At 40.0% G+C, this 23658-nt stretch overlaps 1 protein-coding gene across 7 annotated transcripts in view; it reads right to left on the reverse strand.

The window, feature by feature from the left end:
• Positions 1-23658, reverse strand: part of EPS15 (epidermal growth factor receptor pathway substrate 15) — a 104430-nt gene that overhangs the window by 39420 nt on the left and 41352 nt on the right. For all 7 annotated transcript variants that reach the window (XM_075067597.1, XM_075067594.1, XM_075067596.1 and 4 more), the window contains exons 11-13: positions 17690-17846; positions 9757-9842; positions 5334-5406 (exon numbers count right to left, since the gene is read on the reverse strand). In XM_075067597.1, coding sequence (XP_074923698.1) covers positions 5334-5406; positions 9757-9842; positions 17690-17846 — 316 coding nt within the window. The remainder of the gene's footprint in view (positions 1-5333; positions 5407-9756; positions 9843-17689; positions 17847-23658) is intronic.

Consider the following 23658-nt stretch of genomic DNA (forward strand, 5'->3'; position numbering starts at 1 on the left):
ACAGCTGCAAATTATTCAAGCCTCCCTACTCCATCCCAAAGGCTATCTCAGGTAAGGTGGCGGAAAAAAAAGACGCGAGACGACATGTTCTCAGAAATCATGGAAGTGATCCGCAATGAAAGAGCTCATCTGAATGAGTGGAAGGACGTGGTATCAAATTACAGGAAAGATGCCAGTGAATGTGAGGACAGGAGGGATGCTTGAGATGAGAGGTGGCAGCAGGAAGATCAGCGGTGGCGGGATGCAACTCCAGGGCTGCCGCGTGATCAAACTGACATGCTCCGGTGTCTAGTGGAGCTTCAGGAACAGCAGCAGGATCACAGAGTGCTGCTGCAGCCCCTGAATAACCACCCTCACCATGTTCCACATCTTCCTCACCCAGACGTGTAAGAACGTGTGGGGGGGAGGCTCCGTGCACCCACCCACTCCACCCCTGTGGACAGCCCAACCAAAAGGCGGTCATTATTTTGAAATTTTTTTAGTGGCCTTTTCCTTCCCTCCTATCTTCTTCCCAAACCACACCCAGGCTACCTTGTCAGTTCTCTCCCTCTTTTTATAATGAATTAATAAAGAATACATGATTTTTAAACGAGAGTGACTATTTCCTTAAGGAAGCTGTAATTCAAGGGGGAAGGTAGGTTGTTTACAGGGGATGAGTCAATCAAGGTGGCGGGGGGGCATCAAGAGGAAACAAACAGCAGTCAGACCATACCCTGGCCCATTATGAAACGCGTTTTCAAAGCTTCTCTGATGCGCACCACTTCCTGGTGTGCTCTTCTAATCGCCCTGGTGTCTGGCTGCACGTAATCAGCGGCCAGGTGATTTGTCTCAGCCTCCCACCCCACCATAAAGGTCTCCCCCTTACTCTCACACAGATTGTGGAGCACACAGCAAGCAGCAAAAACAAAGGGGAAATTGGTTTGGCTGAGGCCTGAGTGAATCAGTAATGTGCGCCAGCGCACCTTTAAACAGCCAAATACACCTTCTACCACCATTCTGCACTTGCTCAGCCTGTAGTTGAACAACTCCCGACTACTGTCCAGGCTGCCTGTGTATGGCTTCAGAAGCCATGGCAACAAAGGGTAGGCTGGGTCCCCCAGGATAACTACAGGCATTTCAACATCCCCAACTGTTATTTTCTGGTCTGGGAAGTAATTCCCTTGCTGCAGCCGTTTAAACAGAGTATGTTCCTGAAGACGCAAGCGTCGTGAACCTCTGCCATCCACGTGGATGTTGGTGAAACGTCCCTTGTGATCCACCAGTGCTTGCAGCACATTGAAAAGTACCCTGAGGTTATGTACTGGGTGCCCTGGTGCTCCAGTACCAAGATAGAATGGCTTTACTCCCCAACCACAGTAGAATCCCATTGCAGCAAAGCCATCCACTATGACCTGCACATTTCCCAGAGAGTCAACCTTCATAGCAGCAGCTATTGATTGCTTGGCATTGCATCACAGCAGCCCACAGTAGATTTCCATCCAAATTGATTTCTGACTGACCAGTAGCTGTCTGTGTTGCAAGTTCCAGAGGCTATGCACTCGCTTCTCAACTGTGAGGCTGCTCTCATCTTGGTATTGTGGCATTTCAGGCAGGAAAGCAAGTCACAAAGTTCCATGGAAAGCCCTTACGCATGTGAAAGTTCCACAGCCACTGGGAATCATCCAAACCTGCAAACTATGCGGTCCACCAGTCTGTGCTTATTCCCAGGCCCAAAATCAGCTTCAGTGGCTAGAACCTGCCCATTACAGCAATCTCCAAATGCAGGGCCCGCCGTTTGAGAGAATTCTGTGTCCATGCTCTCACTCGTCGCCGCGCTCCACAGCCTCCCCTCCTTGCCTGTTTTGCAGTCCTGGTTAGCAGACTGCATAAATGTGCGAGTGTTTACAACGTCCATGATATGCTGTCTTGCTCACAGGGTCCATGCTTGCTGTGCTATGGCGTTTGCACAGTTCACCCAGGAAAAAAAGGCACGAAACGGTTGTCTGCTGCTTTCACGGAGGGATGGGTGAGGCTGTACCCAGAACCACCCGCGACAATGTTTTTTGCTCCATCGGGCACTGGGATCTCAACCCAGAATTCCAAGGGCGGGGGAGACTGGGAACTATGGGATAGTTACCCAAAGTGCAAAGCTCCGGAAATTGACACCAGCCTCGGTACATGGACGCACACCGCCGAATTAATGTGCTTAATGCGGCTGCGTGCACTCAACTTTATACAATCTGTTTTAAAAAACGGTTTCTGTAAAATCAGTATAGTCCTGTAGTGCAAGCATACCCACCTGTATGATGCGTAGTCAATACATATGTTCATACAAAGATGTAATTGTGCATTTTTACAATATTTGAAACAACTTTATTTTTGTAACTCTTAGCTCAGAGACTGAGTGAAGAGAACAGATGCCTAGTTTGTTGCATCAGGTGGTGGAGTGACAAGTTCTCCTAGCAACTGATACCTACTGTCTTGTGATCTCAGAATCCAGATGGAAAATCTCTTGGCCATTATCTATCAGAACCACTAGATAGTGTTCATGCACACTTGAGGGATAGGCCCCCTGGAACCTATCCCTCAAGTGTGCATGAACACTAGTGTCAGGAACTTGTCGTCTCAGTGCAAAAAATCAGCACTTTCCAAATCTCCCAACCCAACAAGACATCTGGCTTTATTGAGTGATCTGTTAGCTCCAGAAAGTCAATCAGCACAGTACCAATCTTCATGTGCTGGAATGCATTAAGGGCATAGGAAGGAAACAGAAAAGTAGAGCAGCCAGTCAGAGAAGGCATCAAAGAGGAAAGAACAAACAAAGGAAGATGACAAGATGTAGACAAATGAATAGAAGAGCAAAACGAAAATAAAGTTCAGCAGTATCATTTGAGAAACAACATTTTTTGATTTCTTCAAATTCTGTTTAAAGTGTGGTTCACGTCTCACATTGATTACTGGAGCTTTCCATTGTTGTTTTCTTCTTCTCTACTAACATCCTCCTCCTCTGCCCCAAAATTCTGCACTGGTTTCCTGTCTTACTTCAAATTCAAACTCCTTATCCTCTCTTACAACACCAGACTCATTTACTCACTAATGCCTGTCACTCCTTCTGCTTATTCCAATCTTCTCTCTCTCTCTTTTCCTATGATAGGCTTTACGCCTTCAATCATGTTCCCTCCATGCTAGGAATACACTTCCCTACCCTCATCCACAGAAAGGCATAACAAGAAGCAATGGCTGGAAGTTAAATATATACAAATTCAAATTAGAAATATGGCATATTTATTTATTTTATTTAAACAATGAGGGTGATTAACCACTGGAACAAACTACCAAGAGAAATGGTGGATCCTCCATCTCTTGATGTCTTCAAATAAAGTCTAGAAGCCTTTCTGGAAAATATGCTTTAAGTCAAACATGTTTCTAGGCTCAATGCAGGAGTAACTGGGTAAAAAATTCTACAGCCTATATTATACAAGCGGTCAGACAAGATGATCTAATGGACCCTTCTGGTCTTCCAGTATAGCTCTTCATATTTTTAAATTGCTGCACTTCAGCAAAACTTAGTGTTTTTACTGACACTTTATCTAAAATTCCATTCCCATTATTATTGTTTAGTATCTTTTTATATACACCAAAAAGTGGATTTCTACTGCAAAACTGTATTTCTCAAGTCTTCTCCACAACTCTTTCGGCCAAAGCACAAAGTGGGGATGTTTGTGAGATAATTTGTCACCACAGAAATAATTTTGGTGGCACAAACACTGGAGAGTGATATGACGAAATGAGTCAGGTGGAAGACAGATTAGAAAGTAAAAAGCTCTGGTACACAGTCAAATATCTTGGTAAACAGCAACATAGGAGCCAAAACACAAAACAGGCATGACAATTTAGTGACAATTTGAATGTGTTACCTTTGTTATATGTAGCTCTAGAAACACTAGCACACAAACTTTACCAAAACCCAGATACCAGCTCAACAGCACTGAAATTCATATCACAGTCACGACGTGTCACAATATCTATAGCTGCCTCTGATCAGAGGAGGAATAACGAAAAAGCCACCATGCAGGCCCACTTAATCTTTACATTGACAGAACCTGAAAGCCGTTGCTTGCAGTATGACTGCTTTAGACGATGTCAGTTACTACATTTGTCTTGTATTACCTCTTGGCCTCAAATACTAGATGCACATAATACACTTTAGTAGTGTGATATTCTGTTTTATTAACAGGAATTAACAGATCAAAAAGTTTTATTTTAGCACTATTTTGCTTCCTTTTCAAATAACGCCAGGAATTCAACTGACAGCAAACACCCCCCCCCATGAGATTCCAGCACACACCATACAAAATTAGTCCTGATGTGTCTCAGACATGAATATTCATGATACGTTTTACTAGATTACTAAAATTTGATTCCATTCACATGAGTAGCCAGATTTAATTAACGTATTTGGTATAGCAAACTTCTATTTGACATCTTGTTGCATATTCATTTGGCTGTCATTGTTACTGACATGCCAGGATCTGATTATCTCCAGAAAGGTCATGCAATTAATTACCACCCAGTCACAAGGAGTATAACATAAAATAGGTAAGCAAAAATTCAAAAAAACACTGTTGTGAGGAAGATATGCCACATTTAACTTCAGTTCAGAAAATGTAAGAAAAATTTCCATTATTTATTCTCTATCAAATTTAAACTAAGCTTTTACTGTCCATTGGTAATCCAAAAAGTGTTTAGATAATCAGGAGTTATGTTGCAGTAAAATTTTGATTTTTAATGCAGCAACTCAAGCTGCTTCTGTAACTTATCACTTAATTGAAAAATAGCTTTGCAGCATTTCATAAAGGGCTTGGCTGACTATAAGCACCTTAAACCCTGGCATTTAACTGACTAAATTAGTCTTCTTTCATCAGAAACAGCAACATTTGAATTTGCTGATCCTACAGAAAGATTGTCATAGTCCTTTTAAAGTAAAACTATTTAAAAGGATATTTAGACTTAAAAAAATTCACCATGGAGCAACAAATCTCCCAACTAGGGATTTACTGCGACTGTCATGAAGTAGTACCATATTGTACAAATCCATTTAATTTGACCAGTTTATTAGTTTTAATTTGCATGGCATTGAAATATCTTCACTGGTTTGTGAAATGCATATATTCTCTTCCCCCCACACACACACTTTTCTTCTAGTTTTTTAAGGTAATCTATTTCTTAGCCAACACCAAGTAAACGGTACATGATTTGGTTTAAAGACTCAATCATTATATTTCCACAAGAATGAATGAACACACGCACCAAAAATCAGAAGTGAAATATGAGAAATTCTACAGCCCATTTACCTGGACCTGACTTGTCCTCAGTTTGATAGTATCTTCTTTCTCCTTCAGTTCCTGTTCCACATTATTCTTCTCCCTAGAAGACCAACAAAATATGCAAGAATACTTAATAACATCAGTTACAGCAGGTACAGTTATCCAGCCCCCTAATCCTGTCTCTCTTGTTAAATACATAGCGAAACATTAAATAAAGAAAAAGATTTAGGGTGTCTCTGTTCCTTAAATTATTTACAAAGCAGATGATTATATATATATATATATATATATATGCCCAGCATAAAAAAGCCTTCTCATTGAAGAGGGGTTAGCTGAAAAGAACAGCTCCAAAAGGGAAGGGGAGGGGGGGAAAATCAATGAAATACTGTCTTCAGTGATCTCACTGTTGCCATGGAGCAATTGTCTAATGAAGACTGCTGGGAAAAGTGGGAGGGATTGCATCAGCTTCCATATATTTAACCCTTGGAAACACAAGTAAAACAACTAGGAAACAATTCACAGCACCAGGGAACCAAGTCATTAGCTAGTAAGTTTAGCTGTACTCAAACAGTTTTTGATACCATTTATACAGAAATTTAGAGACAAAGCAAAAATGCTAGTTTGACTTCAACCAGATGAACCCAGAGACCCCATATACAGATATGTGCTGTGTCACATCAAATCTGCTTCTACAGAAATATATTTAAGATTAACTAACAGTGATTACTGATGGCTGGATAATGATCACTGAAATTCCTAGCTATCATTAATAAAGATAGTAATAGAAAAAAACCCAAGTCAGACAAAAGATTTCCTTTTTAAAAACATATAAGCAAGTGTTTATTTCTGAGCAAGAAATGCAACTCTCCTCTTTGTTTGTGGCTGTACAATGACATCCCAGCCTTAACAAAGCAGTTTTTGTTAAAGTTTTGTACAAGTTATTTCCTCAATAGATCAATTTATTTTTATTCTATGGATTTTTTCTTTTTACATTTGTTTATTCTAGAACTCATATACAAACAGAAGAAAAACAGAAGTTTACCTTTCACTCCATCTCCCTACACTTATTTTTTAATCACAGAGACAACACTGGAGTAGACTTGTGCAATTATTATTTATTGGGGCTGTTAAGCAATTAAAAAATTAAGCGCAATCACACTGTTAAACAATAGAATTATATTAATTTAAATAATTTTGGATGTTTCCTACATTTTCAAATATACTGATTTCAAGTACAACACAGTATACACAGTGTACACTGCTCACTTTAGCATGAAAATATTTGTAATAAAAATATAAAGAACAAAAGAAATACTATTTTTCAATTCACCTAAGTACTGTAGTGCAATCTTTTTATCACGAAAGTTGAACTTACAAATGTAGAATTACGTACAAAAAAACTGCATTCAAAAATAAAACCATGTAAAACTTTACAGCCTACAAATCCAATCGGTCCTACTTCTTGTTCAGCCAATAGCTCAGACAAACAAGTTTGTTTACATTTGCAGAAGATAATGCAGCCCACTTCTCGTTTACAATGTCACCTGAAAGTGAGAATAGGCCAAGGTTTCTCAAACAGGGGTTGCTGCTTGTGTAACGAAAGCCCCTGGCAGGCTGGGCCGATTTGTTTACCTGCCCCATCTGCAGATGCAGCCAATTGCAGCGGCAAGTAAGTCCCTCGGCCCATGCCACTTCCAGCAGCTCCCATTGGCCCAGAGCAGCGATCCACGGCCAGTGGGAACCGCGATCGGCCGGACCTGTGGACGGGGCAGGTAAAACACCAGCCCAGCCCGCCAGGGGCTTTTCCTACACAAGCAGCGACCCCTGTTTGAGAAACCCTGGAATAGGCGTTCACATGGCACTGTTATAACTGGCATTGCAAGATATTTACATGCCAGATGCGCTAAAGATTCATATGCCCCTTCATACTTCAACCACCATTCCAGAAGACATGCATCCATGCTGATGACGGGCTCTGCTCGATAACGATCCAAAACAGTGCGGACAGATGCATGTTCATTTTCATCATTTAAGGCCTGGTCTACAGTGGGGGAAAGGGGGATATCGATCTAAGTTACGCAACTTCAGCTACATGAATAATGTAGCTGAAGTTGACGTACTTAGGCCGTGTCTACACGACGCGCGAAAATCGATTTTAGATACGCAATTTCAGCTACGAGAATAGCGTAGCTGAAATCGATTATCTAAAATCGATCTACTCACCCGTCTTCACCGCGCGGGATCGATGTGCGCGGCTCGCCATATCGATTCCGGAACTCCGTTGGTATTGGTGGAGTTCCGGAATCGATGTAAGCGTGCTCAGGGATCGATATATCGCGTCTAGATGAGACGCGATATATCGATCCCCGAGCAATCGATTGTAACGCGCCAATACGGCGCGTCGTATAGACGTGGCCTTAGATCTACTCACCACGGTGTCTTCACTGCAGTGAGTCAACATCTGACGCTCCCCTGTCGACTCCGCCTGCACCTCTCCCTTCGAATCCGGTACTCTACGGGAGCGAGAGCACTTGGAAGTCGATTTATCGTGTCTAGACTACAAGTGGACTTGTAGGCTCTAAAGTTTTACATTGTTTTGTTTTTGAGAGCAGTTATGTAAAAAAAAACAACCCTCTTCATTTGTAAGTTGCACTTTCACAATGAAGAGATCACAACACAGTATTTGTATTAGGTGAACTGAAAAATACTATTTATTTTATTTTTACAGTGCAATATTTGTCAAAATAAATGTACAGTGCTCACTTTATACTTTGTATTCTGTGTTGTAATTGAAATAGATATATCTGAAAATGTAGAAAAACATCAAAAATATTTAATACACTTTAATTGGTATTCTATAGTTTAATTGCAGTTTTAATTGCACTGTTAATCATGATTAATTTTTTTGAGTTGCTTGCATGGGTTAACTGTGATTAATAAACAACCCTATTACTTATATTGGCAGCATCTAGAACAGTGATACAAAGACTGTGGCTCTCAAGCTGAAAGTGGTTCCTGCAGCACATTATATTAAAACACTGTGTGATTTAATTCTTCACCAGTCTAAATTATTAGACAATCAGGATGCTTTTACTATGTTATTAACCAATTGCAGTTGATAAAATAATAATACTTGGTCACTTTGCTGAGAGAATTTATATATTTCCCCATCAGACTGTTTAAATATGAATATATAGTACTACAGTAAATGAACAATGAATTCACACTACTGTGGCTTTTTGGGATAATGCTGATTTGCCTCCTTAACCACTGAGGTCTCAGTGTCACTGGTCTAGAGACTTCAGTCAGGATCAGGACCTGATTCTACCAGCTGAAGCACAAAACACATAAGACAGTCCCTGCCCCAAAGGAGCTAACATTCTAAACAGACAAAGAATAGCATGTGGAAAAGAAATAAAAAATACAAGTGAAGTGTCCAGGATGATCTGGCATGCATTCTATTAGTTAATTTTTTTTATTAATTTGTTGAAAATTAATTTTATTAACACGTAAGGACGAGATGGTAAGTAAGTATGAGATGAAGGTGGAGAAAGGAAAGCAGCAGGAAAGTTTTCCCACGCATGCAGATGGGGAGAAAACAGAAGTATTCTTGGGCAGCTACCCCTGCCCTTGTTAAGAAGTGGTGATGGCTGGGCCTGTCACTATCCCCGTGCTCCTTCCAGATGTTTTAGATAAACTCATCTACCCATAAGGTCAAGAAACGCTTTAATTAACATCAACAGGTTGTCTCCAATCCCTCACTGGTGGTGGTCTCATTACTTTCCCCTGTCCCCTTTTTAATTCCACAATTCCTGCATTTTAATTCCACAATTTGAGGGTATGTACAAAGACTGCCTGGTGATTCTGCCCACCCTCTTTACTTCTACAATCTTTTCTTAAAATCTTGATAGAAACCCTTTATCATTACAACAACTGTTCTACATACACACACATTTCCAAAGAATTCTGCCTGCTTTTCTTCTGTGGTTTTATAATAAAACTTGTCAATGTAGAAATTAACAGACATTCAGAACTTGTCTACAGATTAAGTGTACAAACCTCATCTTTATAAAGGTGCATACGTACCCTGCTTTCTATGGAAAGGCCAAGTATCAAGCATCATAAGACAACATGCCTATGCTCAAACCTATACTACCCAACAGAAAGGAAAAGGAAGATTGTTTCCCCTTTCCACACACCAGTAGTATTTAAAATCATATGTTGCACAAACGAATCTAATGCCTTTTAGACCCAACAGAAAACCATCTCAATATGATGTCAGCACTTCAACGAAGAGCGACCATAGTGAATCTAACAGACGAAATAGCACATGCCAGTAGTTTACTCAATTACAGTTAGGGTTTAAAAGTATCAAATTCTGTTACAAAAACTAAAGAAACCATTTGTGAGTAACTAAGATATAAGATTGATGTAATTCTCCTTTACCTACCTCTGCAGATCAACTATCTCATTGTTTAAAGTATCAAGCTCTTTAATTGCAGAAAAATCTGCCACCGGAGTCAGTCCTAGAGAGCTCTGTAAAATAGAAAATAAATACCTTAATTTAATTTATAGAATATAAACTAGACTGACTTAGTATTGAGCTCTAACAAAAAAATAAAATGTAAACTTAATTCTAAGCCTATTCTTATAGAACTGCCCGACTCCACCGCCACTATAGTAAAACTCTTGTGAAAACCATCAGAACTTTCAACTTGCTATAACAAAATTTGGCTGAAATAAAGATTTAGTGGGTGTACAAATGGTACCGAATTTTGTAAAACTATTTTATTCCATGATCAAGATGTTTAATATTACCACTGTATTGGCAATGGAACAGACCCGGAGAAAATACTTCTCAGTCTTAAGTAATTACCAGTAAATTTTGGAGCAACAATGACAGGTTCAGGAAAAAGCAGTGTCCACTCCTGTTTGGGCAAGGAGGAGGAGATGGTGGTGATGTCAAGGGAACCCAACAGTCTAACTAAAGGTACTATCACAATAATTAAGTAAAAAGATCTGACTGATGTCTCCGAATTACAAATTAACACAACTCAAGCCAATACAAAAATTAGCAACTGTTTTAAAGGCTTAAAGATCAAAGGCTTTAAATTTAAAAAAAAACAAAAAAAACCCCTACATTATAAAACACTACATTATTCACAAAATATGACTACTGTCAAACTATATTATCTGCCATAATTCAAACACTTTTGTTTCTCCTTGAAAAGTCTGTTACTGCATAAACTCTTCCAGAGAAACTCAGAACCCTGATCTTAAGCCTTGACATGGAAAAACCTTCATATATACTTTACTTTTAAGAAGTTATTTGATAATTAACACTGAGCTAGGTTTCTACTAATTATTTTACATTTTGCTATTAATTTAAAAAGATATTTCCTGCTCACCTTTCAGGTTTACAGAAGACTACTGCTTAGAGGATTATTGAAATTTGTATAATAGCTTGTACATACAGGAACACAGAAAAATTCATCTGAACTAACTAAAGGTGTGAATTTAAAGTGAATTAGTTATACTGCATTAAGCCCTTGTGTGAACATACTTATTCAGAATTACAATATTTTTAATTAGGCTACTCTTAACTCACTTTGAAAGTAAATTAAAATGAAGTGGAGTAAGGTCCCTTTAATTCTGAATAAATATCTCCACACATGGGCTTAATGCAGTTTAACAAATCCACTTTAAATTCACACCATCAGTTAATTCAGATTTTTCTGAGGGTCCCCATACAGACAAGCCCAAAAGCATGATGCTTTCAGTTGGACAGGAAAGCCACCCCACACACTCACCCTGAAGTGGTGGCTCCTGTCTTGAGGAACTGGGGCTGGCTCCCCGCTCTGATAATTGTGATCTGGCACATGTGATCTCAGTGCCACTCAGCTTTGCCCTGCCAACCTCTGTCATCATGGATGGGCAGCTGGACCAAAACTGAGTGAGTGCTGTTGCCCCCATGGCCTCCTCTTTGTACCAGGCCAGGGGTAGAGTATGTTTGCTTAGGCCAGGACCCAGTGATGGGTTAATCACCTAGAACCTCCCTGCAGTGCTGGACTAGAGAGACCAAAGACTGCAGCCATGCTTTAGCAAATATTGTATTAATTCTAGGGTACTCTATCTGCATATGGAGGTTTCCTATAAATCCCACTGGCTTCCTTAAACAGGATTTGGATTATCTCCTTCCTCATCCCAAGAATAAAATTTTCTGCCCAAGAACAGATACAAACAAAGCTGTGCAGTGTAACTATATAAGTGTCATTTTTAAGTCCAGTCTCACTTAACACAATAGGGCAACTTTTAGCTTTGTAGTTTTAGGACTTTCAATATTTTAGAACTGGGAAGAATAAAGTGATGTTCACTTTAACATTACATAAAGCCCTGAACAACAGTAACTTGAAAGAACAATCATATGCAAGGAAAAAAAGTATATATATAAACCTAAAGAGCCCTTAGCATAAAATTGGAACCGTGCACACCTCTACCTCGATATAACGCTGTCCTTGGGAGTTAAAATCTGACTGAGTTATAGGTGAGTGCGCAGCCGCATCTCCCGGGGCACTGCTTTACCACATTACATTGGGTGGCGTTATATCAAGGTAGCGGTGTATTAGCTAAATATATTTTGTACCAAGAAAACAAAACTGCATGAAATTGTGAATTGTAATATATGGCAAATAAGAATGCGTGCTTTTTTTTTTTTTTGATAAATTGAGAAAATAAGAGCTTGTGTTTAATCTCAGTTCTGTTCTGAAAAGGGACTCAGCACAGCATTGTGGGGTTCCTTGTTCATTGTGTTCCAGTGACTCCAGATCAAACATGGTAAACTTCCAGGAAAAATGTTTTTTTCTAAATGCACAAATTCTGGTCTGGTAGTGCCACCCTCCCTACCCCCATCTTCTCATGCATCACCTGTTACAGAAATTCCTTTTTTAAAGTTTATTTTTATTGTTTGCATATAAAATATTAAAATAACGTAATGAAACAAAACAAAACATACATAAATACATGCACAAGTTGGAAATACCATATAAATAACAAAATTCAATGAACATTATTTGTAATGTCTGGAAAAAACAACAAACCAATTAACTAACAAAACCTGAACCTGTGTGGCCATTATACAGATTCTGCAGGCTGTTATACCCCGTTTTAAACTAGTAACTGAACTGAAGTGTAACCCAGATTGACATTCAATTCCCAAATGGAGCTGAATGGTCTGTCAGCTAGAAAAGCAAACCCCTTTTTACTTCTAAATTGTACATATTTGGTATGGGAGCGAGTGAAAGAAATTCAGAACCCTTCAAGGCCATTGTTATACTCTAACTGCACACTCTTTTTGTAATGCTTATAAATTTGGAGATTACAGAATAGAGGACAAAGTATTAGGTAGAGTCAAGCAGGGTACAATGGTGTTGTTGTCCAGGTTTGGCCACACAAATGTGGCAATTCACTTCAAACCTGACATGAACATAAGAACGGCCTTACTGGGTCAGACCAAAGGTCCAGCTAGCCCAGTATCCTGTCTTCCAAGAGTGGCCAATGCCAGGTGCCTGAGGGAAATGAACAGAACAAGTAATCATCAAGTGATCCATTCCCTGTCACCCATACCCAGTTTCTGGCAAGCAGAGGCTAGGGACATCATCCCTGCCCATCCTGGCTAATAGCCATTAATGAACCTATCCTCCAGGAATTTATATAGTTCTTTTTTAACCCTGTTAGAGTCTTGGCCTTCACAATATCCTCTGGGCAAAGAGTTCCACAAGTTAACTGTGCATTGTGTGAAGAAATACTTCCTTTTGTTTGTTTTAATCCGGCTGCCTATTAATTTCATTTGGTGACCCCCAGTTCTGGTGTTATGAAAAGCAGTAAATAACACTTCCTTATTTACTTTCTCCACACCAGTCATGATTTTATACAGCTCAATCATATCCCATCTTAGTCATCTCTTCTCCAAGCTGAAAAGTCCCAATGTTATTAATCTCTCCTCATACAGAAGCTGCTCCATACCCCTCATCATTTTTGTTGCCCTTTTCTGAACCTTTTCCAATTCCAATATATCTTTTTTGAGATGAGGCAACCACCTCTGCACACAGTATTCAAGATGTGGACGTACTATGGATTTATGTAGAGGCAATATGACATTTTCTGCTGCACGCTGAGTGGATGTTTTCATAGAACTATCCATGACACCAAGATCTCTCTCGAGTGCTAATAGCTAATTTAGACCCCATCATTTGATCTGTAGAGTTGGGATTATGTTTTCCAGGGTGCATTACTTTGCATTTATCCACATTTAATTTCACCCGGCATTTTCATCTACCATTTTGTTGCCCAGTCATCCAGTTTTGAGAGATCCCTTTGTAGCTCTTTGTAGTCTGCCTGAGACTTAACTATCTTGAGTAGTTTTGCATCATCTGCAAATTTTGCCACCTCACTGTTTACCCCTTTTTCCAGAACATTTATGAATATGTTGAATAGGACTGGGCTCAGTACAGACCCCTGGGGGACACCACTATTTACCTCTCTCCACTCTGAAAACTGATCATTTATTCCTACCCTTTGTTTCCTATCTTTTACCCAGTTACCAATCCATGAGAAGACCTTCCCTCTTATCTTATCAAAGGCTTTCTGAAAATCTAAGTATACTATATCCCCTGGAATTCCCTTGTCCACATGCTTGTTGACCCCTTCAAAGAATTCTAGCAGATTGATGAGGCATGATTTCCCTTCACAAAAACCATGTTGACTCTTCCCCAAAAAACACCCCCAGCAGGGGAGGGATAGCATAGTAATCTGAGCATTGGTCTGCTAAACCCAGGGTTGTGAGTTCAGTCCTTAAGGGGGCCATTTAGGGATCTGGTGCAAAAATCTGTCTGGGGATTGGTCCTGCTTTGAGCAGGGGGTTGCACTAGATGACCTTCTGAGGTCCCTTCCAACCCTGATATTCTATGATTAAATTATGTTCATCTATGTGTCTGACAATTTTGTTCTTTACTATAGTTTCAACCAGTTTGCCCGGTACTGAAGTCAGGCTAACTAGCCTATCATTGCCGGAATCACCTCTGGAGCCCTTTTTAAAAATTGGCTCACATTAGCCAACAGACATGCAAGGTCCCTGCAGCTCTAAGACTAGTGTCTCTCAAATCCAGATTTGGAGTCATAATCAAAATGCACAATTGTTTTTCACAGATCAGGATTCCCAGTGAACTAGGATTTCTGACGGCATTTGCACTCATCCGAAAACTCAGATGAATACATTAAAAACAGTTCCTTTGGGCTGCAGAGCAGCACACTGGTAGCCATGTAACTCTGCTGTAAATTAGATCAGCCCCAGAGATCCACCCACACAGAACTCATGCCAGGATCATAGCTTTACTTGTCTTTTCTCCACAGGGGCAATCAATTCAAAAGCTCTTTCATTATCTTTGACTTCTTTAGAGGTTTGAAGATGTTTAAGGGCCTAGATCCATCCTGCTACAAGACCTTTGAGACTTTTTTAGAAATGGCTGAGATGATGTTGGATCTTGAGAGGCACTAGCTTCCCCCCAACGTACAGTATCCCATCCAGTCTCTTCTTAAGGCCACCTCTAAGAATAAAATACTCCTCTTAATACTAAGAGCTGGCTAATTGACAGCTCTCAAAAAGTTGTTTTCAGTGGGGAACCACCACAAAGTAGGAGTGACTCTAGTGGGTTCTGCAGGGATCAGTACTATGCCCAATACTATTCAACATTTTCATCAGTGATCTAGAAGTAAATATAAAATCACTGCTGATTAAATTTAAGGATGAGACATAATGGTGGAGTGGTATACAATGAGAAGGACAGGGCAATCACATACAGCAATCTGGATCACATGGTAAATTGGACACATTCAAAACTGTTTCAATGCAGCCAAATGCAAAATTATACCTCTTGGAACAAGGAATGTAGGCCATACCTACACAACGGGAGACTGTATCATGGAAAAGGATTTGGGGGCATAGTGTTCAAGCAATTCAACAGAAGCTCTCAATGAGATACTGTGGGAAAAATAGCTAATGAGGTTCTTAAATACATAAACAGTGGGGTAGTGAGGTGATTTTCCTTCTGCATACAGCATTGGTGAGACTAATACCAGAATACTACTTCTAGTTCTGGTGCCCATGTCTTAAAAAGGATGTTGAAAAATTGGAGAGATTGCAGAAAATTCGTTAACCTATTACATCACCTACTCTCTTCCCCCAAAAAACCAAATTATATTAACTCTTGCTGACAGACACATTAGTAAAGATAGAATTCTATCAGGAAAATGATTACTTGTCAACCCATTCCTTTCCTCCACCCCAACAGTGAGTCATGCTATATGATTACGCCTGTTGACATTTTTTGCTACCAGAAAGCCATCACATTGGCAGAGGGAATCAAAAGAATAATGGTGCAGCTGAACAATTCTCACTCTGTGCAAGCCACAGTATGATATATCACTTCAGTGGGTGTCAGCAGCACTTGTTCCCCTCCCCACCCTGATTTTTATATAAATCCCAAGTAGGGACATCTAGTTGTCTACACTGGGTATTTTATTGCATAAAAGAGCATCTCTTTTGAGAAGAGCTGCATGTTCAGTCAGTTGAACAGATTAGTAAGTGTTCATAAATTCACTTGTAATGTTCCAAAGTATGGGAGGGATTTATAGAACCAGCTGAAATCCATATCCTTCCCTCATTTAAATAATCTTAGTCGTTTTGTATATTGAAGTTAAAATTCACTGCAAATCTCAGTTGATCTCAGTATTTTGGGAATGTGAAGAAGATACGTGATGCACTAAAAAAAAAGGTAGCAAGCAATACTGATCTCAACTACTGTACAAATCAAAGTCTGGACATTAAATGTTTCACAATACCTTCTGTAACAACATGGATATTAGCTCCAGTGATAATGCCAGTTATCAGTTTGGGGGTGTTTACACTTTGTCTTAGCATTTTCTCTGTAGTTTCAATGGGATAAAGCATGTCACTTTCTATTCTGAACTTCAGCAGCAAACAAAAACAACAGCTACCAACATTTGCCCCTCCCCTCCCCCCAGAGATTTCTCTGATAGCTGAAACAATCTTTATTGATAAACAGAGTAAACTAATAGTTTTTAATGCCATTTTAAGTTTGCAAAGCAACATGGGACCCTTACAGATGAAAGACTAGTTAAAACAGCAATAATTTCAGATTTCAGCACAACTCAATACCTACCTAAATACTATGCTATTTCAAAGACTACTGAAGAGACTTTTAGGAATGTTCATTATCAAGCCAACAGATATTGCGTATTAGAAAAAGGAAAGAACCTCTAACCTTGAGAAAGCAGAGTTAAGAAACTGACAGAATAATAAAGATGTAAAGCAGAGTGGTGCAGAATGGAAAAAATAGTCCAAACTGGAAGAGAGAAAAAAGAAAGCAAAACACACAAAAAAGATTAGTAAAGGTGCAAATAAAGCACATTTTTGGTGTGTTATTTTTTTTAAAACTGAATGTAAAAAAAAAAAAAAAAAAAAAAATTAGGTACCAATTGCAAAAAACTCAAAAGTCATGCAAAACTTCAAGTGCACCATTTTTCAGGTGAGAATTTCTCATTCTGTTTATTATGCAGATAGCACAGCTGTGTCAATGTTTAGCACAACCAAGAGAAAATGTTAGTAATGACAGCTATTACAATGCATCATACACAGGTAAGATTTTGTTGTGACTTCTATTTGACTGCTGAGCTAATAAATAAAACTTTAAGCAATTAAAAGCCACTGAGTCAATACAGCAATGGATTGTTTAATGGTCAAAGGGATATGAGGACATTTGGAATGTTATTATGAATACAAATAGATAGTTAAAAAATTTAAAAACATGCTCTTTTAAATGTTTAACCACAGAGCTGCAAAAGGGTTTAATTTATTTTAGTAGCGACTGACTTCTTGAAAGAGTGAAACGTGAAAATACCACTTTTAAAAACTCTGTCTCAATATTAAGGAAAAGGATAATTTGTGCATATAGTATTTCAGGTCCACAATGAAGTTCATCCTTGGATATTCAGGAAGAGGTTTATTCTTTCGACAAGCTGATTTCATGATTCCTCAACAGCAATATGTCTTTGCTTGGTTGGCTGGTGTAGCAAATACGTTTATTAAGAAAGCTTTTATGAAGACATATCTATGGGTGTAAACTGACAAAAACAGTACGTCTGTTCATGGCAGTTCATCTTGTTTTTTCTCAATAGCACAACCATGTCTTGGGATAGATCTTAAAAATTGGATTTAATTTTTTTTATTTATTTATTTAATAGCACTTGAATTCACAATTTGTTTAGTATGTTTGAGATTTCTACTGAAAAGCCAGGCACATCCTTACCTTCTGTAAGCTGGCCCTCTCTGATGGAGGGATCATTTCTGCAGTCAGAACTTGAGGAGGATCAATGCCCTTTGTTAATTTTTGATTAATTAAATGGAAAGCCAAGGCAAACTGTTCTTTTGAAAGCTTTCCACAGTCTTGTGTGTCACAGAGGCCCCTGTACACAAAAACACAGAATAAGTGATTAGGTGCAACACCTCATTTCTACAAGTACAATATTGTTTAAGAGTGCATACGCAGGCAGTGGAAAATGATGACAGCAACTAGCACTTATATACTGTTTTACATCTTCAAATCACCTTACAAACAGCAATGAATCCTCAACACTGAGGAATGTGCATATCATTCTCCTCTCTTGACCCTCTCCTCATCACCCCCCTTTATTTTGAACACATGTATAGACTCAGACTTTAAGGTCAGAAGGGACCATTATGATCATCTAGTCTGACCCCACCACACAACGCAGGCCACAGAATCCTACCCACCCACCCCAACAACAAACCCCCAACCTATGTCTGAGCTACTGAAGTCCTCAAATTGTGGTTTGAAGACCTCAAGCTGCAGAGAATCCTCTAGCAAGTGACCTGTGCCCCATGCTGCAGAGGAAGGTGAAAAACCTCCAAGGCCTCTGCCAATCTGCCCTGGAGGAAAATTCCTTCCCGACCCCATATATGGCAATCAGTTATAGGAGAACTTCTGGATCCCCCAAGGAACAGACTGGGGTTTCGAACTAGATTCCCCAGAAATTAATGTCCTGGAATGCGCTTATCCAGGATCGGAGGTCCCATGGTTCTACACCTCTCTACTACAGGGAGTCCACACATGCCCACTTCTCCTAGGGGTCCAAATGTGAGATGATATGAAGGTATCCCTGATGTCTACTATATGGTGGCAGCAGCGAGGACCATATGCTCCAGATTCTGCAACATTCATATTGTGTCTAAAGCCTTTCATCCATACCCCAAGTGGCAGAAGTGGCTGAGCATCAGTTAGAAGCATGTAGCTGCTCATGAAACCTCAATGGACTAAAACAGTTTTTTGGTTTTTATTTGGCATGCTGCTCTTCGGACGTTGCTGCCCTTCGGACAAAAGGCTGAAGGATACATGCCATTAGAATTGATCCGATCTGCCTCTAGAGAACCCTTTTCTGACCAGAGAAAGGGCAACAGAGGACATTTACCCAAATTACGTTGCTAAGGAGGTGTGTGCATTGTGCTCACTCAAGTGGCCTAAGATCCCTGTCAAGATGCTTAATAAGGGAGGAGGAGCAGGAGAGAGAGACTTTTTCCTATTTTATTCCAGTTTTGCTCTCTTCTTGACCAGATGCAGGGTCACCAGCAAGCTGCAGCACCTCAGGAAGGAAAACAGACGTAAAAAGCTCAAGACGCAAATGCAGCCCTGGAACACAGCTGAAATGTTGAGTTATTGAACCAAGTTGACAGAAATCTGAAATAAAGTTTTGGAATTCTCCTCAGAAGAACTCTGCAACTGTGAGGTCTAGCTACATCTGCCTGTCACTGTAGAGACAGAATAAAACTGGGGAGAATTATAGCAGGCCGGACATTCCACTGATTCCAGTAATACGACTGGTCTGGTTCTGTCCAAGACAGAAGCCAGTTAGAGACTCAATGTGGAACTTAGCCCTGAAAAATGAAGTGATTTTCAAAGATGCTAAGCATCTGATGCACCACTTCACTTCAGAGGATTTATCAGTACTCAAAAGCTGGAAAACTAGCCATAATTAACTTTCTCAAGGCCAAACAACTAACTTATGACAGAGCCAGGTTAAGAAATCAGCTCCTAGACCAATCCTCAAGGTACTAGATGATGCCTCAGATATGAGCTGAAACACATTATCTAGTTTATCTAGTACTTACAAAAATTCTACTACAAAAAGGCACTAAGTGAAGTCTTAAGTCTGAAGAGTTTAAATGGAAATAAATTAATGTAAATGTATGCATTACAAAAGTAAATATTGTAGGATAGTCTATTTCCCAGTCCAGTGTTTAGTAGACAAGTCTCCATATCATAAAGATCAGTTTAGCAAATTCAAAATTGATAAAAGAAAATTTTTCATACAATTCATAATTAGATTATGAAACTTATTGCCATAGGAAGTCACTGAGGCCAAGAACTTAGCAAGATTCAAAATAGGAAAATGTATCCATGTTTATCTGAAAAAATTTCTTTCTTCAAGTTATAAGGTCCACAGATCTGTTACAAAGACTACTTCAGTCTATTTTCAAGTTGGGAACAGAACCGGACCTCTCCATCACTAGCAGCAGGGAAATTTCATGCCTCATCAAGTTCCCTCCAGTTGACAACTTCCACAGTGAGGATAATTCAAATATACTTTCCTAAATTACATAATGCATTAAATATAATTGGAGGAAAAAGCACCACAATTTCTCATACTGCTGAGCACAGTAAATTCCACCTAACAACCAACCCAAATCCTGGGATGCCAATTTCCATCTCTATTCTGAATGATGTTTGTCTCTAAAGTGGACCAGATCTGTGAATCTTATTACTTGAATAAAGGAAATTCAGGATAGCACAAATAAGTTTTTCTATTCTTCTTCATGCTAAGGGCCACAGATCCATTACAATGAATTTTCATAGCTGTGTGCCGGCAGCGTAAGAAGGGTAAATACAGACATCCAAAACAAAAGTAGATGATGATTAAATATCCTCTCCTAGATATAAAGGCATGGAGAAAACTTCTGGCAAAAGAAAGGAAGTGGCATTAGCTAAAACTAGATGAGCAGTATGCAGAATTTGGTGAAATAATGGCTGTCTAACAGATCTCAATACAGGAGACAGGACTACTCTGCCCTGAGATTATCAGCTGCTCCTAAAGACTGGACTTTAATGCTGAACTATAGGAGAAACATTTCTTTAACTTACTTAGAGAATGAATGCTATGACATTGTGAGGACTACTCAATTAAAAGTACAATTCTGGATCTTAAGTAAAGAGTAAAACTCCCAACTTCAGACAAAAAGCCTCAGCCAAACGGAGACAGAATAGGCCTCCTAACAGCTACTAACGAGTAGAGATGTAAAATGACACCTCCTGCCAGGGTTCTATCTGAATAGTGCTGTAAGGAACATAATAAGGTTCCAAGGTAGTAGTCTCTGACCTTGCAGCGTCAGAGTAAGGATGTGGCCCTAATGAAATATTTAACGTTGGGATTGGTACAGAACTTTTCTTGAATATGGTGAGATCATTATACTACAGAGACTTTGTGATTGTTCAAGGAAGAAGGTCAATGAAGGGGGAACTCAAAGCTATTTTTAAACTGGTTTAACATGGCAGTTAAACTATGGACTTTGCACCAGCAAGTATAAGAAAGTTCCATCTGTTGACTTTTCACTGGGGCGCACAAGAGCCATAATGACTTCATCCAAGTATTCATTTTAAATATGTCTGGCCCTGGCTGGAGGACCAATCTGTGAGACAGACATAGCCTTCTCAGCCAGAAAGGCAGAAACATGAATGAGAGATCAGCAGTGATATCTTTTGTATTATCCTGGGACACAGCTGAAAAAGTGGAAAGACGTACAGAAGGACTATGTCCACCTTTGCAAGATGTCATTCACTACCTCATATCCCAGCTCCCGACACACATGTGCCACAGGGCACTTTGATCTCTTTTTGCATCTGAAAAAAGTAAACAATCACCAGCCCTCCAAACTGACTTACAATGAGTAAGGTATTTCTGGATGCAGCAACCACACTGCTAATCCAGCTTCTGCCATGTAAGTCTTGGTATTCATCTCCCTCAATGGGCTGTGCACACGGAGATAGGGAACTCCGCCCCACACAGGGCAGGAGAATTTCTTTGGGTCTGGGCTGATCGTGTTCTTCCCAGTTACTAAGAAAACCCTATTAAACACATACACTGTTACCACCAGAACAGGTCTGTCATCCATTGACGGAACAGTGCCACAAGACCTCACTGAAACATTGTTCAAGCTGGTGGGTACTGTGCTCTCTCTTTCTGGTACACATTTCCTGAACTGAATTGGAAGATCCCATTTTTAAAAAAAAAATCTGATTCTCTGCATTCATCAGTTGAGGGAGCAGAGAATACACCACTCGAGCTAGAATTCTGCCAACACATGAGATGGGCAAGATATGGAGTGGATACCAGGTTTTACTGGGTTGGTATCGTATGAACTTGATCACTGAAGCATAGACATGTTTAAGATGAGGATTCACAATAGGTTCCAAAAAAATTGGATTTTTGTTTCTGTGACAACTTGTTTTCCTCTTGTTTAGGGCCATCTTCATCTTCTGTTAACATTCTTCTGAAATAAGACCTTGTACATCATAGTCCTTATCCTCAGCCCAAGCCTATGATGACTTTCCTGGTACCATGCCTGCCCTGAACCCAACTTACTCCAGCAACCACATCATTGCATGCTTGCTTCAGTTTTTTCTGTATAGAACTCAGATCAAAAAAAAAAAAATTAATCCAAGAAGCAACCAGTGAATTTCCTTCTTCACAAAAGCCAATATATTACTGCCACCACAACCCTGGAAAGGATCCCTGAGAGCACGTATAAAGATTATGACTGTCAAGTGATTAAAAAAATTAATCATGATTAATTGCATAATCACACTGTTAAACAATAATAGAATACCATTTATTTAAATATTTTTGGATATTTTCTACATTTTCAAATATATTGATTTCAATTACCACACAGAATACAAAAAAAGTGTACAGTGCTCATTTTATATTTTTTTTATTACAAATATTTGCAATGTAAAAAACAAAAGAAATAGGGTTTTCAAATTCATCTAATACAAATCCTGCAATGCAATCTCTATACCATGAAAGTTGAGCTTACAAATGTAGAATGTATAAAAAAGCCTGCATTCAAAAACAATGTAAAACTTTAGAGTCTACAAATCCACTCAATCCTACTACTTCTTCAGCCGACCATGCAAACAAACAAGTCAGTTTACAGTTGCAGAAGATAATGCTGCTCACTTCTTGTTTACAATGTCACCTGAAAGTGAGAACAGGCATTCACATGGCACAGTTGTAGCTGGCACTGCAAGATATTTACATGTCAGATGTGGTAAAGATTCATATGTCCCTTCATTCTTCACACCACTCTCAGAGGACACGCATCCATGCTGATGACGATGCTGCTCGACAACAATCCAAAGCAGTGTGGACCAATGCATGTTCAATTTCCACACTGAGTCAGATGGCATCAGGAGAAAGTGATTTCTTTTGGTAGTTTGGTGTTCTATAGTTTCCACATCAGAACTGGTCTTTAAAGACTTCTGAAAGCAGCTCCACACTTGACCCTCTCAGATTTTTGGAAGGCACTTCAGATTCTTAAAACCTTGGGTCGAGTGCTGTAGCTATGTTTAGAAAATTCACATTGGTACTGTAAGGAGGAGTCCCTGGCTCCCGCCACCCTGAGGGGAAGAGCCAGGCAGGCACCTCGGGGTGGAGCCAGTACTGCCTGTCCCCCCCCCGGATCAAGGGGCGGGACAGGAAGTAAAAAGCCAGGGCCCAGAGCTCAGTTGAGCGCAGAACGCCGAAGGTACAGACGTGAGGCCCGAGCTCCCGCTCGGCCCAGTTGCCTTGTGCTCACTATCCGAGAGCGCTGGCCGGACCTACTCGGGCCAAGTATCCAGAGGACGCTGGCCGGACCTACCTCGGGCCAAGTATCCAGAGAAGCGCTGGCGAACTTGCCCATGCCGGGTATCCTGAGGACCTCACCGAACTACCTTGCGCCCACTGGCCGGAGAAGCTGCCAGAGCTGCTACCCCAGTTCTCCGAGAACCTATGGTCTGGGACCCACCGGACTACGCCACGGAGGACAGGTACCAGGGAGGGGAAGTTGGAAGTAGCCCGGCGCTGACGACAGTCAGGCGCAGAAGGCCCGAGGCCTATGGCGTGTGTATCGGCCAGGATCCCACTGACCACCCTGTCAGTGTGT

Source organism: Chelonoidis abingdonii, chromosome 7 (genome assembly GCF_003597395.2).
Source record: "Chelonoidis abingdonii isolate Lonesome George chromosome 7, CheloAbing_2.0, whole genome shotgun sequence".
Taxonomy (NCBI): Eukaryota; Metazoa; Chordata; order Testudines; family Testudinidae; genus Chelonoidis; species Chelonoidis abingdonii.